At 43.2% G+C, this 18,293-nt stretch overlaps 1 protein-coding gene across 2 annotated transcripts; it reads left to right on the plus strand.

The window, feature by feature from the left end:
• The first annotated feature begins 12,592 nt into the window (after positions 1-12,592).
• LOC120643621 (protein CHAPERONE-LIKE PROTEIN OF POR1, chloroplastic-like) lies at positions 12,593-17,938 on the plus strand. Of its 2 annotated transcripts, none has more exons than XM_039920028.1 (5): positions 12,593-12,886; positions 13,548-13,742; positions 13,847-13,947; positions 15,010-15,454; positions 17,530-17,938. In XM_039920028.1, the coding sequence occupies exons 2-5, from the start codon at positions 13,591-13,593 to the stop codon at positions 17,678-17,680; spliced, it is 849 nt and encodes a 282-aa protein (XP_039775962.1). In that variant the 5' UTR covers positions 12,593-12,886; positions 13,548-13,590; the 3' UTR covers positions 17,681-17,938. The 2 variants fall into 2 exon arrangements, with proteins under 2 accessions (XP_039775962.1, XP_039775963.1); XM_039920029.1 differs by having other exon boundaries at positions 13,589-13,742.
• Positions 17,939-18,293: the final 355 nt, after the last annotated feature.

Raw genomic sequence — 18,293 nt, forward strand, 5'->3', positions numbered from 1 at the left:
GTTTTGAATTTCCAACTTTTCAAATTGAACATCAAGAGGATCTATATCCACGCATCCAATGCATGTCGTCCGCGCACGGTGCGGTCCCTTAATTTTATTAGTATAGGACAAAGACACAAAGTAGTACTACTGGTTAATAACATCAGCAATGAACGGATGGATGGATATGATGGATGATGCAGCATGGTCCAGATGTTAACAACAAAGGTCATCAGAACCGTACGTTTTCGAATCGGCCGCGATAGATGTTAACGACAATGTACCATGCTTGATGTTACTGCCGCTGGCGCTACCGCTGCCGCTGCGACCAGCATGCCCATGCCCGAGCAATGCGGCGGCGGGAGCTAGCGCCGGTGCGTCGTGCTCCTCCGCCTCGTCTGATCTGGAACAGGAGGACGACAAGGCAAGTGCTAGCTCGGATCAACCAGGAGCCAGATAAAACTATACAAGCATCCAATAAATTTAGGTCGGTACGGTGTGAGATTGTTTCAAATTAACTCAGCAATTTCATCTTGCGTTACGACTACATTTTGTCGTTTTCTTTCCCAGGTTAAACTTTTCTTTCCTTTTTCCTTTGTTTCAGAGTAGTAGTACTGCAGTAGGTTGGATGGATCTAATTAACTGTAACGTTGTGACTGTGAGAGGCAGGCGGTCGACAGTTGACACTTCATTTTAGTGGTAGCTAGCTTATTAAAGAACAATGCACATACATGTACCACGCTTTAATTTTGTCGACTACTTTCTCCTTACATTTTGGGGGTGTTAATTACTCCCTCCTTCCCTGTTTATAAGGCATACACGTATATCAAGATTCAAACCTTGTCATCTTTGACCAATAATTTGACTATTAAAATTTTATTTTTATAATGCAAATTTCATATGATTGGATTCATAATCAAATATATTTTACAATGATTATAAGTTTATAATCAAAAGTGATATAATATATGATAAATAAATGGTCAAAGTGTTATTTAGAAGACCGTGTCATGTTCCACCATGCCTTATAAACGGGGAAGGAGGGAGTATATCTATACTATAAGGATCCTAGACAATTGAAAGTCACATTCACTTCAAATATTCCCCCATACCCCTCACAGCCGGGTCCGCTTGCCAGGTCGTTCAATGCAAAAGTTTTGAGATGTTGATGAAAACCACCATTTCTAAAATGTTTCTGCCTTTTTAACACAACTTTTTTCACCAAACCTATTGCTTACCCGCCCACCTATACCCACAATTATTTCCTTCTTTAGTTCCCGATTACCAGCCCATTAATTCTTTCATTCCATTCAAGCAATCAACGGACAAGCAAACAAGGAAACTATTCCGCGGCGTATGCTGCGCACCTGCACAGGGACGGGAGAACCCACGCCCCCTCGGGTCCTCTTCGCCCTTCGCCGACGGCCGCCGCGACGGTATCGGGGTCCTTCTCGCCGTCACCGCCGCCACGAAGCCGACGGCCGCCGCGCCATGTCCTTCCTACCATATAGCACCTGGACGCCGACCTTGCCGCGCCTGCGATTGATGTGCAGTGGTCTCCCTGATTGCCCAAGGGCATCCTCCCCGATCTCCTGTTTCCAATTGACAGAGATTTATTCCCTCGCGTCCTCTCTCAGGTTGGTTGCGGGTTGTTGCCCTTTTCATTTGCATTTCCATCGATGTAGAGATCAAATTCATTTTTTTGTTCTTGCAACCCCTAACTGCTGTCTTCATGGCACCCTGGCATGCATGGATGCAGGATACGTGCTGGTGTGACATGTGAAGGGTGCAGCGACAATGCTTGACAGTAGACACACGCCATATTGATCGCTGGCATTGAGCAGGGTCCAATCATCCATCAGGAGCGGGTTATAGCAGAGTTGGCAAGCCACAGTCAAGTATGATTTGCAAACCTGCAGATTCAGTTCCGCTTAGATTACTCTTTCAATATTAATTTGTCTTGGATCTCTAGGTTTCTAAAATTACAGTATGCAAGAGGTTCTTTCTTTCTCCATATTCAGTGATTCCTATAGTGCTGATTTGCATATGCAATATGCAGATTTTTTTAATATTTTAATTAGTTATCCAATTATCCAATTTTAACATACAACTTTAGGTTTGTGAGAATAGATGTTTACATACTTTTGCTTTATCACAGGGATTGTCTTTAACATACTTCAGCAGTAATTGTCTTTATCACAGGGATCATCGTATCTAGGGGCAGAAGGGGTCTTTTCTTTACATTTTCATCCAAGCTCAGATATCCCACTGTACAGCAAAAAAAATCCAAAAAGTGTGTGCATTAACGTAAATTGGCTATGTCTTTGCTATATTATTATGTTTGCATCAATAATTATTCAAGGTGCTTGTTGTCGTAGGTTGGCCGAGTAGTTCCGGCCTCGTGTTAAGATGGATCGATCGACTCCCCTTGCTAATGTTACTAACCAAACAAAAACAGGAAAACGTGGCCGATCCAATACTTATCCAATTGGTACAGGTAATATGCATATGTGGCTATATATGATTGGTTTTACGTGTACTCATTATTTTACTTTCAATGTAGGTGAAGAGAATATTGATCCTACTGAACAAGCGCGTCAGAAGAGGCGTCAGAAATACGCCAGTTTACCTGAGGAGGAGAAGGAGAGGAGGCGTGCAATGGCGAGAGAGAACTATAAATGTCGGAAGGGTAAAACACAAAATTTAGAATTTGACATTCAGAAATATGATCGTGTCAAATTAGATACATTTATGAAAATGGATGCAGATCGTGAACGTTGCTTGGCCCCAACGCCTACTTCCGTTGTCATAACAACTGAAGCAACACTTGCTCAAACAGATAATCATCCTGGAGATATGGGGCCATGTGGTAATATTATTTTTTAAGGCTTGAATATCATCTGGATAGTGTATTTTTATATTTTACTCAGAGTATATATATCTGTTTCAGTGATACCAGCTTCTGTTCATGATGAAAACATGATGTCCAGTATCAATTTTAGCGATATAAATGATATTGGTGTTGCCTCCAAGGATGGCGACGCGTGGCTCCATAGAAATGATAATTTCATGAGGAAAAGTACATATGACCCTGGTTTGTAGTAATATGTTTTAGGGTTTAGGGTAGTTATCTTAGTTGCTATATCTTAACTTGTTTTTGTTTTCCAAATGAGCAGTCTGAAGAGATAAAGGAGAGAAGGCGTGCTAGGGCGAGGGAAAATTATCACCTTAGAAAAGCTCGATCTACAGCGTTGAACAGCCCTACACCTTTAGTGCTTGAGACACAAACATATAGTGGAGGTAGTTGAAATCATTTTTATTCAAGACGCATATAGGTGACAATTGTTGGTGAACTGATATGCATGTGTTGTAGTTTGGATTCATGAAGACGATACCCCAGAAGAGCCAAAGCGCATAAGGGAAAGGAAACGGTATGCCAATTTGCCGGACAGCGAGAAGCAAAAGAAGATTACAGGGGAACATGAATTAAGGAAAAATAAAGTGAATATACGAGGTGAGCAGCTATGTAAACCATTATTTCACATGCCATTACGTCAATTATTATGAAATTATTATTATAAAATTACATCTGGCTTACTTCACGCAGTTGAAACAGAACATACACCTATTGTCGGGTCTCGACAATCTTGTTTGACAAATGTCATTACAAGATCGAAATCAGCTAGGCCTATGATCAGTGTCGATGAAAGGAATACTGGTATTTTCTCATCGGGGCTTTGGGAGCCAGATGATGCAACTGCACTATTAGAAGGTAATTTAATCTAGGGTTAATTGGATCCATACCATTACAATTTTGCAACTTCTTAGTTATACCACTACAATTCACCTATTCCGAACGATACCATTATAATTCGTTTGAACCCTCAAACATGCCATTTTATACGTATTTGATTCTCCTGGACCCACGTGCAGGCTCTGGTATTTTCGTATGGACCAAAATGCCCCTGCTGCCTCTCCACCCTCCACTCACTTACTTATGGGCCCCACATGTCAGCTTCTTCTTCTTCTTTCCTTTCTTCCCCAGCCGCTGTCGCCGCCCTCCACCCCCAGCGCGCACCCCCCGGCCCTGTGCGCGCGCCCCGGCCGCGTCATCAGAGGTGGAGAAGACGGCGGTCGTCGGAGCGGCACCGGCGCCGGCGCCGGAGAGTCCGCCCGCCTCGCGCGCGAGGTGGCGCGGGTACTTGACCACTGTCGCGCCTCCATCGCCGTGCACCAACGGAAGCTACGGGAGCTCGCGGTGATCTTCGCCACCCTTGGAGGCAGCGGCTACTTCCTCTCCGCTTTCTGTGTCACTGTCACGCCACTCTTCGAGCTCGCTCGCCGGTTCGTGGGATCCGGCCGCGTCGCCTGCTTCGTCGCGGCCGAGCGGGGCGGGGCCGGCGGGACTGTCGCGGCCGAGCAGGGTAGGCGAGCGCGGAGCGGAGCGGCGGCGCACGGGGCAAGCGCGGAATGGCGAGGCCGCGTGAAGCAGCAATGGCGCAGGACCAGCGCGGAGCCAGAGAGCTCGAGGAGGAGATAATCACGAGCTTGATGGTGTCTCGCGGGATGAGCTACTTGCCGAACCAGAACATTTGGGTTGGGCTTGCCGAACACGGACCTCATGGTCGCCTCCAGCGCCACCATGGCACGGCGGCTCCGGCCAGTTCCAGCGGAGGCGGAGCGTGCGAGCTCCCTCGGCAGCGCAGGCGAGCCCCGGGGCCACGCCGTTCGGGGTCCACGCCCGCGCTCCATCGCGCCGTTCGGGGTCCACGCCCAAGCTCGGCGTCCTCCATCGCCAGCGCCCCTCCGCCCCGCCGCGCCGAGCTCGCCCATGCGGGGCCCCTCCCAAATCCGTCCGCGCTCGCCGGCGTCGTGGCCTCACGCTCGCCGGCGCTGCGGACTCGCCCGCTCCTCCCTCCGGCGCTCGCGCTCGCCGGCACCGCGCCCGCCGCGAGCAGAGGAGGGCGAGTCCGGCGGGCGAGCAGAGGAGGGCGGTGCCGGCAGGGAGGCGCTCGTGGAGGAGGGAGGAGGGAGCAGGCGCGCGGAGGGAGGACTCACCGGCGTCGGGGAGGTTGAGGGCGCGGGCTCGCCGCCCCAGGAGGCAGGTGCAGGTGCCGGCGTGGGTATGAAGAAGAGCAGAGGAAGGAGAAGAATGGATGGGGGAAGGGGATAACATGTGGGGTCCCGATGTCAGTGAGTGGAGAGAGAGAGGATTACAATAAGGGCATTTTGGTCTATACGATAATACGGACGTCTGCTTGTGGGCCCAAGGTTGTCGAAGACGTAGAAAATGGCATGTTTGAGGGTTCAAACGAATTGTAATGGCATCGTTCGGAATAGGTGAATTGTAGTGGTATAACTCAGAAGTTGCACAATTGTAATGGTATAGATCCAATTAACCCTTTAATCTATTGTGATATATATATATTATGTCAACTTAATCTATTGTGCACCATGAGGTTGTTGATATATAATATTACTGCATAATAGAGGAAGACCTGGATTGTTTCTTGCCAAACAAAGGTGGACCAGAACTTTATGAAGATGATGAGGCGAGAGTTTTCAATGATGCAGGTATTTATAAATTCAGAAATATGGCTTTGCAATATATTTACTTTGAATTCTAATTTAATACTTCGTAGTTAATTATTTTTGTGAATTTGCAATGTACACAGAAACTCATTATGAGACGGCGGTAGATCCTGACATTGTGGTGCCAGATCATGATCCGTACGACGAAGTATACAAAAATTTGCCATCTGAGCACCATGTATTACGTAAGGTCCCCGGTTGTGAGTATTGCGGTGCCCTAAAGTTTCCTGGAGAAGGTCTTGGTTTCTGTTGCCGGCAAGGGAAGGTCAATATTTTCATACCAGAGGTGCCCATGGAGCTTCGTCGATTGTTTACGAGCCAGACAGATAAAGATGCTCTGTATTTTAGAAACAACGTCCACTATTTCAATGCACATTTCTCATTCACCAGTTTTGGAGCTAGTGTTGATCGTCGACTTGCTACCGCAGCAGGTATTTTCCAAAATACACATTTATAGTGATTTGTTTGGTTGTTTTAAAAGTGTATATATCTTACGGTTGTCATTTATGTTTTAAGGTTCTGGCATTTATACCTTTAAGGTTCACGGACAGATATATCACAAACTGGATCAATTAGTTCCTGGGGGTAACGGACCTCGTCATATGCAATTATATTTTTACGACACGGATGAAACTATGGCTCATAGAAAAAAAAGATCCCCTCATCTGGATACAAGGGTAATGACGAATGTGTTGTCTATACTGAAAGACAATCCATATGTACATACGTTCAGGTGTTTAGGTGAAACTAAGGCTTTTGATGAATATGCAATTGAGTTGAACACGAGTATTTCTGTGGACCAGAGAAGATATAATGCACCTGCAATGGAGCAAGTGGCAGCTATATGGGTTCATGGAAGTGACATTAAGTGTAAATTTGATCGGAGTATTTTGTTGCACGGTAAATCCGGAGAACCATGCTACATTAGATTATATTATGGGTGTCATGATCCTTTGGCATACCCATTTTTTTATCCTGGTGGTGAAACTGGTTGGGAAGATAAGAAGGTGCTATTGGAAGAATTTCCTGTGAAACGTTTTCCAAGGGTAAAAAGGAAGTACACGAGACGTAAAAAACCAGGTATTGTCAGACTACTATATGATTCAATCGTTTATACTCAGCATGTAATGTACATAATGTATATTAAACTAAATGATGTTTAACTAATCTTCTTTGCCAATGTTTTGCAGAGAATAGTGTGCAGATGCCAAAGTCAGTAGCCAGTTTGAGTACACGTAAGATTAAAGCTAATCTGGCCGACATTGCATATCATAATTCTATTGGTGAGCATCTATATTGGACCACTTGTAATTAAGAAGAATTCTTTGGTCTGTTTATGAGTATAAATAAAATTAAATATAACTCAATGCTTCATACTCAGAAAAACGTGAAGGGGACAACGACGATTGTGATGAAGATACAGGTGAAGCTGGTGATGATGGTATATTTTACACTCTTTGCCTCATCACTTGGGTTTAGTTCATAATTTTTAAGATATATTTTGATTAAGGTTTAAATATGCATTTCAGAACGTACTGGATCAAGGCTTCACGTTAGTGTGTGGGAGTATTATTGCTATATAATGCAGATACGAAATGGGGTGTTTGTGATAATGTTTTATGGTGGTAGGCTTTTTCAACAGTGGATAGTTGATATCTATATCAAAGTAGAATCTATGCGTCTTGATTGGCATTCAATACGAGAAAATCAAGCCATTATCCGAGCTGATCTTTACCAGGTAAAGATTGATAAATGAATATATTGTTTTCTTTGATTTTTTTGTAGTCAAGCTATGAGCTATGTAGCTATTATTATATGCAGATTCTGCGATTGTACTAATATAATATGAATAATTTATGGCATCAGGGCATAATGGACACGCTTGCCGCTGGAGAGGTTACTGGTTTACGTGCTGGAAAAAGGGTTGTCTTATCTAAAAGTTTTTCTGGTAGTGATCGTGATGTGCAGGCAAGGTTTATGGATGGAATGGCTTTGGTTGCTAGGTATGGACGGCCAGATTATTTCGTCACCATGACTTGCAACCCATATTGGCCTGAGATTACTGAACAATTGTTGCCTGGACAAAAACCTCAAGACAGACCCGATATTGTTGCAAGGATCTACCATGCAAAACTTCTTGACTTGCAAGATTTCCTGATAAATAAGCGTCACTTTGGTAAGGTTAAAGCTTGGGCTCATGTGATAGAGTTTCAGAAAAGGGGGCTGCCACATGAGCATTTTCTTTTGATTATGGATAAAGATTCGAAGTTAAGTGGTCCGGATGATTTCGACAAGTACATATCTGCTGAGCTTCCTGATCCGGAAAAATACCCTATTCTACATAAGCTTGTTTGCAAGCATATGATGCATGATCCCTGTGGTACTCTTAATCAGAAGTGTGGATGCATGGTAGATGGAGCATGTCGCTTTAAATATCCACATCAGTTTTGTGAGGCCACTCAGCAGGGGAAGGATGCATATCCAGTGTATAGAAGGCGTCAAAATGGTCGGAAGGTATTTATCATAAATAAATGGTTGGATAATAGATGGGTTGTACCATATAATCCTGTGTTGCTAATGAGGTATAATTGTCACATTAATGTTGAGGTTTGTTGCAATATTAAATTGGTGAAGTACCTATACAAGTATATTTACAAGGGTCATGATTGTGCTTCCTTCTCAATTGGTCCCAATGATAGTGCTCAAATTGAAATAAATGAGATCAAACAATGCAGGAAGGCTCGATGTATTACTGCTATTGAGGCCATATACTGGTTGTATAGTTCCGCTTTATTCAATGTCACCTCGTGTTCTTCAGATGCAAGTGCATCTCCCTGGAATGCACATGGTCCCGTTCAGTGGAAATGATAATCTAGATGATGTTGTGCAATGCGCACGATCACAGAAGTCAATGCTTACAGAATACTTCAAGACTAACGGTGTTGATCCCACTGCTAGAAAATATTTATATAGGGAGTTCCCCGAGCATTACACGTGGAATAAATCAAAAATGTGTTGGAAGCCTAGGGAAAGGAGGTTTCAGATTGGAAGGTTGGTTTACGCAACACCTTTTGAAGGTGAAAGGTATTATTTACGAGTACCTCTAAATCATGTTAGAGGTGCCACATCGTATGGTTTCCTTCGGCTTGTCCATGGTGTCCAATATTCAAGCTTTAGAGAAGCATGTGAGGCATTGGGCTGGTGAAGCATGTGAGGCATTGGGGCTGGTGGAGACTGATAAGTCGCTCGACAACGCAATGACTAAAGCTACAACATTTAAGATGCCACGTGCTTTAAGAAGATTGTTTGCCACAATTATTGTTTTTTGTGAGTACACGAATATACGTGGTTTATGGGATAAACATTTTGAAGCGATGTCAGAAGATTTTCGACGTACTCATGGATCTTCAAGTTCATTTGTTCAGATGGTGCTAAGAAATATTGCAGATATCATTGGATCAATGGGAAAAGATATAAGAGCTTATGGCCTACCTGATCTGGATGAGTCAGGTAATAGCTTCATACATAGAGCGTATTTAAATTTATAAAATTATGTGGTATTATATATATATATATATATATATATATATATATATATATATATATATATATCGCCATATAATAATTATTGGTTCGGTGATTTGTGAATGATTATTACAATCATAATTATGTTATTCTATTTGCTTTGCATGACATGAATATTTTTTTATTTGTTTTGCTAACTGCTATGTGTTCTGAATTAACAGATGTTGCATCAAGAGATTACTTTAGGGAGCTAACTGAGGAGCAGAAAATTGGTTTTGATGAGGTAGATTTGGCACTTGTAGACAGTTTAAATGCAGAACAAAAGGCAGGTTTCGATAAAATTATGTCTCATGTTAATAGTGGTAAAGGTCAGGTCTTCTTTGTTGATGGTCCTGGTGGAACCGGCAAGACATATCTTTATAGAGCATTGCTGGCTAAAGTGCGGTCAATGAATCTCATTGCAGTTGCAACTGGAACGTCTGGCATTGCGCTTCTATCATGCCCGGTGGTCGTACAGCACATTCAAGGTTCAAGATTCCAATTAAACTTGGTGATAACTCAATATGCAATTTTACAAAAAAAAACGGGACAGCCGTGTTGCTACGTAAAGCAGCTATGATAATTTGGGACGAAGTTGCCATGACACGAAGCGAAGCAGTTGAAACCCTTGATAGGTCATTGCAAGATATAATGGAATCTTCAGAACCTTTTGGTGGTAAAGTGATGGTGTTTGGAGGTGACTTTCGGCAGGTCCTTCCTGTTGTTCCACGTGGAACAAGGGCTCAGATAACTGATGCAACCCTTCTGTGTTCGTATATATGGGAAAAGGTTATCAAGATCCGTCTTAAGCAAAACATGAGAGCACAAAATGACAAGTGGTACTCGGAGTTCTTATTAAGGATAAGTAATGGGACCGAGAAAATGTACGGAAATGACTATGTTCAACTTCCTAATGACATAGTGATCGAGTATGAATCTGAGCAGTCAATTGACATCCTCATTGAACACGTGTTTCCAGATCTTAAGGTTAACTATAACAATGATGGGTACATGCGTGAGCGTGCTATCCTCTCAACTAGGAATGAGTATGTAGACCGACTTAATGCAAGGATGATTGATATGTTCCCAGGTGAAGAAAAGGTGTACTACAGTTTTGACTGTGTTGATGACAATTCACAGAATACCTACCCGATTGATTTTCTTAACTCAACTACACCAAATGGATTGCCTCCTCATGAACTCAGGGTCAAGAAGAATTGTCCTATAATTTTGCTTCGTAATCTAGATCCTCACAACGGCCTTTGCAATGGAACTCGTCTGGTGGTGAGAGGTTTTGAGGATAATGCAATTGATGCTGAAATTGTCAATGGCCAACATTCTGGGGAAAGGGTTTTTATACCAAGGATCCCACTATCTCCGTCAGAGAACATTACACTTCCATTCAGATTTAAGAGGAAACAATTTCCAATTAGATTAAGTTTTGCAATGACGATCAACAAAGCACAGGGGCAAACTATTCATAATGTTGGGATATACCTCCTTACCCTGTGTTTTCGCATGGACAACTATATGTTGCTTTGTCTAGAGGTCTATCACGCAACACAACATGGGTCTTGTCAAAGCCTAATGAAGATTTGGACCCAACTAGAAAAAGAACTAAAAACATCGTGTACAGGGATGTGCTACAAGTATAATATTAGGAGGCAAGGTGTCTGTCTTTTTGATAATGGTTATGATATTATGGTTTCATGAAGCTTTCTAACTTAATTATGCTTAAACTTTGCAGCCTACCAGTTGGCCGATCATTATCAAATCTCGGTGGGTGTGCATCTCATACGACAAGGTGTTGCTAAGCGTACATCATTTGAATGATCTGGATGATAAAAAATGGTCACTACGAATGTTTGATCTTTTCTTTAGATCTATACTACTTCATTGTAATAATTGATAATATAAGATCTTGTAATAATTGCTGATGTCATGCCTACCAAGACTGCTCTGACATTCAGCCCCATCATGCATGTCTTCACACTTTATGAAAAAATTGTTGGTATTAAAATTAATAGTTTTGGTTTCAAAATCATGTGTGGCTAATAATCGGAATGGTAATCAGTAGATGAACCAACTGATTGCCCAATTATCACCATTAATAATTGAAGCCTGCTATTTTTTATATTAGAAATAATATATATTTTTATTTTCAACCAATACTAAAATCTCATTGCTTTATTTCACCATATAATTAGTTTTTAAAAGTTTGCTCGCAACATTGTTCTTCAAACACGTGTGTGCCGCACGTGCATCCTACTAGTGTTAATAAAGCATTCGTCCATCGATCTACCCATAACACTGTGTTTCGGGTAGGACCAGTAGAAAAGCTCAAGGTTTGTTAAAGAAAGCGGACGAGACGGGAGCGGGGAGGAGACGACGAGGGCGGAGGCGGGGCGGATGAGGCCGGATCTCCGCGGCACAAAACAGACGTTGGAGAGCCGCGCGTGCGTGCGGGGGCGGAGGGCGGCGATGTCAAGGAGGCGCGAAAGGAGACGCGGGAGGTACGTGTACCCATCTTGGGTCAAGTGGCGTAGCCGTGTCTGGCCAAGTGGATAAATGAGTCGTGGTGAGGCGGGGTCCCGACGCTGACGTTAGCAGCATGGGCCCGCTTACAGGGAGAGTGACAGGAAACGGATCAAGCTCGCAAAATTTTTCAAATTAGCGGAACTCCGTAGGGGACCCGCCCCGTTAACAACGGGGCATGGATCGGTTTCCTCTGTGGGGAGGCCGAAGCGAGACGTCCAAAATTGAGCCGGGGCGGGAGGCTAGGGACATCCGCCTCTGACTCAGGATTTTTGTTCGGTTGCACACGGTTTTATTTTGGGCCCGAAACGATAGAAATAATAAGAGATATAACAAGATATCCGGATTTATTCCGGGTTAAAAACTACTTGCAACAAAATAAACTCACAATAGATACAACAAGAGACCCGGAATCAATCCATAAGTCTAGAGATGCGGAATGAATCCGGGTTTTTTTGTTGTATCTATTATAAGCTTATTTTATTGCAAATAGTTTTCGACCCGGAATAGATTTGGACCTGTTATTATATTTCTTATTGTTTCTATCATTCCTGGCCCGGAATGAAACCGTGTGCAACCAAATAAGGCCTCAGTCTCTCTCTTCTCTCTTCCATCCCGTCCCCATTCGCCGGCGTCGCTGCATTTTTTTAATTACACTGTACAACATAGACACTCACAACGCACGCACACTCACACTCCTATGAATACACACGCACACTCACACCCCTATGAATACACGTATACAAACCCTACCTCTATGAGTATCTTCAAAGACTGAGCCGGTAAATCCTCGAGATTGACGAAGTCACCGCAAACACCTCGCTGTCGACGAGAACAACGGTTACCACTGAATGTATAATATTGTTAAATCCCAAAATATTCGCTTTTAGGGAATCGAGCTACCGAGACTCCGGCGGCCGCTCGCCGGAGCGCAGGCGCAGCCTTCAATCGCGGGCCGCCTGGGTGGGCCATCGGCTGGGCAGCGTACGGCCTTTTTGTTTCCGGTGTGCGCGAGGCCCGCCACCCCCGCGGCCCCTGCCTGCCTGCCTCATCCCAGCGAACCACCACCCGGCACGCCATCCGCCGAGCCGCCCCCGAAGGGACTCGCCCGTAGCACTCGTCGCCGACGCCGTCGCCGTCGCCGTCGCCCTCCGCCTCCGGCCCCGGCGCGGAGCGTAGGAGGATCGTCCGCGCGCGGGACTGGTGCCGCTCGGTGGTGAGAAACCCTAACTTGCTTCGGCGGATTTGTGCCCGAGTTTCGTTTTTGTCCCCCCCCCCCCCCGCGAGATTGTTCGCTGCTGCGTTTGTTTCTCTCTATCGGTTCCTAGGAGTTTATTTGTTGCGCGGTGGAGTACCAATCCGGCAATCAATCCGTCCACGGTTCTGGCTGGGTTCGATTAACTTCTTCGGCGCGCGTTAGGTCCTCTCAGTTGATGCCATGGCGCTTTGGGTGCGGGCGAACTCTAATTTCTAGAAAAAAAAAACGGGGGCGGGGGGTGGGGGGAGGGGGGAGGGGGGTTCAACTGAACCCCTATTCCCCTGTTCATTTCAGGTTATTATGAAGTCACCGCTTGTCTGTTGCATTGATGAAATAGATTTAAGGATCATACTGCATAATGGATGTGCACTCGGGAGCAACCATGTGGCCTAGGGGTACAACATTTGATATTTGTGGTCATGGTTTAAGCCCCAATATCCTTAGAATAGGGGGAAAAAAGGTGCATTCAGTCAGTCAGCAACCTACTAAGCTGGTGGACATTCGGCGACATAAACTATGTCATATATGTCTTTTTCCGAGTGGTGACAATTATGCTGATATTGGGCATTGCCGTATTTGTTTTTACTTGCCCTTGATGTAGTATTGTTTTGCTTCGCAGAAAAAAATCACTCAGAGTCTAAGCTATTCAGATATTTCTAGGGATGTTGGCTCATGGTCTAGCGACCGACCCCTCGAGGACTTTGCGATGTCCAGCTACTTCAAGGGTATCGACCGCACCCTTGGGACTTGTCTCTTCGCTGAGTTTCAACAAAGGATGCAAGGAAAAGAACAAAATCTTCATCAATGCGGATAGGTTTGGTGTCTTACTGTTCGTGTGACAACTGCCTTTTTTTTCAAAGCTTTACTCTAGTTCCTGCTTTGATAAATTGAATTTCTCAACCAAATGCTTCAATGCAGGTACACAAAGTACGGCACTCCTTTCTGTTATGCACAGAGAAATGCCAGAATCGTACCTCTGGCAACTGCATCGTTTGGGGACATGGCTGATTCTTCGACTCGTGAGTATTTGCTAACCATGTCTATGACAGGAAGATCTTACGTAATCAGTTCGTACAATGAGATGGTGTAGCATTTGTTTTTTCATATTGAAATTCAGAAACCCTGAGGTATGGCATACTAAGGAACAGTTGGTCGAGTAATTTGTTTTAGAGAATAAAATTGATCTTACGTGTTAAAAATAAACCTTGAATGTTATCGTTGCCAACTGCACCACATTCAACATGTTGTATATGTCGAGAACATGAAATTTCGGTAATCAATATCACCTATTTGTCCCGACCTTGTTTTATGGCAAAACAGACATTTTAGTCCTTCAACTTTGCTCAGAGGGTCAACTTCATCCCTTAACTATTAGATTGGCCAATTTAGTCCCTCAACTTCTATTTTTAGGTCAAATTCATCCTTTTGCTGACATGATGCTTCATTTTAGAATGAGACTAATGTGAAAAGTCCATTTTACTCTTAGTTTCTTCCCCTCAATGCGGTTGGATTGACTTGGTAATGCTGGAGAGAAATTGGAGCACAGTAGCAGGCATCTGCATGTTGCTTGCTGATTGGAGCTGAGGAGAGAGACCTACATGTCTATGTTAGCTCGCTGGCTCGATGGTGCTACTGTGCTAGAAACGGATAAAACAATAAGCACTGGTTGCTCCTCTACTCGAGCAAGGAGGAGTAGAGAGCTAGGTAGTTGTGGATTTGGTAGGACATCTAGGTCTGCTCTATCAGTTGGTCCAGCGCAAACGGTGATGCCGTTATTTTAGGAGAGAAAGAAGGCAGGGGCAAAAATGACTTTTTGCATTAGTCTCATACCGATGTGAAGCGTTACATAAGTACAAGGACAAGTTTGACCCAAAAATAAAAGTTGAGGGATTAGATTTTCCATTTTAAAAGTTGAGGGACGAACTTGACCCTTGAGACAAAGCAAGGGACCTAGACGTTTATTTTGCCTTGTTTTATAAATCACATATACCTCTACTTGCCCTTTCAGTTGTGCTGTTGGCAACCGTTCTTTTGTTATCAGTCCTTGAAAACTCTTTTTTAACTACTTGATTTTATTTCAGCCATCTTTCCTAGAATCCATGTGAAGGATCCATATCAGCGTCTTGGAATCAGCAGGGAAGCATCTGAAGAAGAGATTCGAGCTGCCAGGAACTATCTGATAAGCAAGTATGCAGGCCATAAGCCGAGTGTTGATGCAATTGAGTCTGCCCATGACAGGATTATTATGCAGAGTTTCTTTGATAGGAAAAAACCAAAAATGGACCTCAACAAAAAACTTAGAGAACTTAGTCAGTCACGTGCAGTCAAGGCTATTCGAGGCAGATTTCAAACACCACGTAGCAAAGTCATTTGGCAGACAGCAATTACTTTTATCTTACTTGGAGCGCTTACCATTGCTTTTCCTACTGAAGAAGGGCCAACCCTTCAGGTGGCCATCTCTTGTGCAGCAAATATCTATTTCATTTATCAGAGGGTCAGAAGTGGATGGCGAGCATTCTTTTATGGGTATGTTCTTCTGGTTTATTGATTGGTTTATAACTTTTGTCTGTTAAGGATGCAGCTGCATTAATCTACCTTTGTTCCTCATAGTACTACAGCATTTGCTTTTGGGCTCCTGCTTCACGCACCATTTTTGGGCACCTCCTTGCAGTACCATATACACAATTTGGTCTACAAGTACAGTGTCAACCTAGTATCCAATTGGAACAAAGGTAGACTATATTAGCATTAGCATTCTTATTCCAATTGGAAAAAATTTCTCTTCATCAAAACCCCAAAAATCCAACCTAGTATCCACCCACCACTGGCCTGTCAACAAACAGGTATGCATCTCCTGTTAGTTGTGACAAGTAAAATCTGTTTCAGCAACATCCTATGCCCGGCAATGTTTCCACCCAATAAACTGACTATATTCACATTCCAGCCTGTACAAGGTAGATATGCAGTGGCACATATTTTCTTTCCACAGATATATGTGATACACAAAAGCAGTTCTTCATTTTCATGGGCAAGCAAATGCAAATCAGATGATCTCTCATCAATGCTTGATGAGTCATGAACTTCTAGCAGATAGCAATGATAAATGACATCATGCATGCATCCTTAAAAATATGCTGGGAGCTGTATTTATATCTGTAGAGACTGTATTGCAGTGGGCAATGATAGAGCTTGATCACTGGAGGGGAGGTCTGGATTACGAGTTAGAGTGTAATAATTGCTATATTTAATATGGGTTTCTTGGTTAACTTATAACACATCTAACATTTTGAGTAAAGGGTAACATATACATTTTAGCATTGTAGGTTGTACTGCAGATCAATCTTGATATTTACAAATTAAAGTAAAGATGGTGTGAAATAGAAAGTTATGTCACTAATTATGAAGTGGCAAATATAGTTCACAATAGGAGTAGTTGCAAATCCTAATTGGTCGTTTTATTGAGTGGCAAGTGGTTGAGTATCCCTAATAGAATATACTATATCTGCCCTGTGGTGTGAGCATAATTCCTCATCTAATCAAAATTCTGTTATAATGCTTTAGTTTTGTTAACCATAATTTCGTTGAAGACCTGTTTTGATTGTTACATCATCCCGGGTGAATTGAAAACTGCCAACTTTGAGTGATACTTGTAACAGCTTACATTTTTTATGGACCTGATAATAGAGATTAAGTGGCAGAATAACGGTGTTGGTTGATGAGAGCATGTTCTAAATTGGCTCGTCTATGCTTCCTTTTGATCAAGTAGATTGCTATTGCTAAATTAACATATGTGTTGTAAGAGTAAAGATTTTAGCTGAGCAATAGAAACTAAGAGGCTAATGCTTGGAGTGGAAAATATAGATTCCAACTGTGGTAGTTGCAATTCCTAAATGACCATTCTATGGAGTAGAAACAGGTAATTTTCCCTTGTAATATATAATTTGAAGCAAACCACAAACTCTGTGACCTTGTGGTGTAAACATATTTCTCCCACTTTAATCAGATACTATTATGAAAGTTTGCTTAACCAGAATATTCGTGAGGACTTGTTTTATCATCTCTGTGATCCCAGAAAGTCTCTTTGCCCATATATCATATGATGTTTCTACGTAGATCATCTCATTAAGAACCGCCTGCCTGGTTAGTGCTGGTTGCTCAGGAGTGTTTGTAGGACTATCTACTTGCTGATGCCAATAATGCCAGTTCGTAGTTCAATTGATAAATCACAATACTTAGCATAAGCATATAAAAGTTGTGGGCAAATGCTTGCAGATGCAGCTCATGCATTCTGAGACGACTAGCAGGGTGGGCCAGAGGCTAGTCATATGTGATTGATCACTGCAACAGCTTGCACATTTTAGCGCTCATTCAATTTGGTTTGGTCATTTTAAGGTTATTATCACAACCTTTTGAACTGATAATTGATATGCAAGCAGTAGAAATGTAGCAGTGTTGACTGATAATAGCATGTTCTAAGTGGGCACGTCTACATTTCTTGTGAATTAAGTATAATGGCTATTATTGAGATTAACATTTACTGTTCTCGGTTCTTTTGGTGTTTATTAGCTTTCGTCAATGGACTTTTCTGTGGTTTTTTTCAGGTTTGGATCTTTCTTTGCTTCGTGGTTCCTTGGCACCTTCTTGATGGTATCTGTAATTCCACCAATACTGTCAGGTCCGAGAAACTTGGAAGTGAGCACGGCATGTGTTACATATGCCCTCCTTTTCATCTCATCAACCTTCCTGAAGTAAGAGAGTCATCAGCATGGTATCCTACTTCTGATAACTCCACAATCATCTGGTCCTTCACTGTTTCTTCCCAGAGTTGCAAATACTTGTTCTTTGGCGAGTTGATAGCGGTTGTCAGGTTGTAATTTGAGATGCAAAACTGTTTCGCCCTGCCCCTTCCTTAAGCAGTTAACCTCCTGTAGGCATTTTTGGTCGGTGTATTAAACAAGGTTTGGTTTTGGATTAGATCACACGAGAAGATAGTATCCATCCGAATTGAAATGCTGGCGTTAGCTTCTGTCCCGACCGTCGTCTTTGGACGGACCTCGCGTCCCCTCGGTGCCTTGCAACCCAATCTCACTGGATTCTCCTGCTCAACTGGCCTGATTGCGTTTGCAAGATGGGAACTGGAGGAATATCTTATAGGTTGCCAGGCCTGATCTGATTTCAGCGTCTCTCGAGCTGTTGTGCCGGCTTTATCGTCTACCAATGTGCTCATTAGTGCATCGGTGATAGGCGAATCGTCATCCGTAGCCGGCTATCCACTCTCTACTGGCTACTGGGGAATCGGCCAGAGTTGCCAAGCCCGTGACCCAGAGCCAATAATGTCTGGAGCAAATCAGCGATCATTCTGAAA

Source organism: Panicum virgatum, chromosome 8K (assembly GCF_016808335.1).
Source record: "Panicum virgatum strain AP13 chromosome 8K, P.virgatum_v5, whole genome shotgun sequence".
Classification (NCBI taxonomy): Eukaryota; Viridiplantae; Streptophyta; class Magnoliopsida; order Poales; family Poaceae; genus Panicum; species Panicum virgatum.

Coding starts and splice junctions, on each gene's coding strand:
- LOC120643621 (XM_039920028.1), top strand. CDS start 13,591: ATGTTGGCTCATGGTCTAGCGACCGACCCCTCGAGGACTTTGCGATGT. Junction 13,743..13,846: donor ATCTTCATCAATGCGGATAG/GTTTGGTGTCTT, acceptor GCTTCAATGCAG/GTACACAAAGTACGGCACTC. Junction 15,455..17,529: donor TGGCGAGCATTCTTTTATGG/GTATGTTCTTCT, acceptor GGTTTTTTTCAG/GTTTGGATCTTTCTTTGCTT.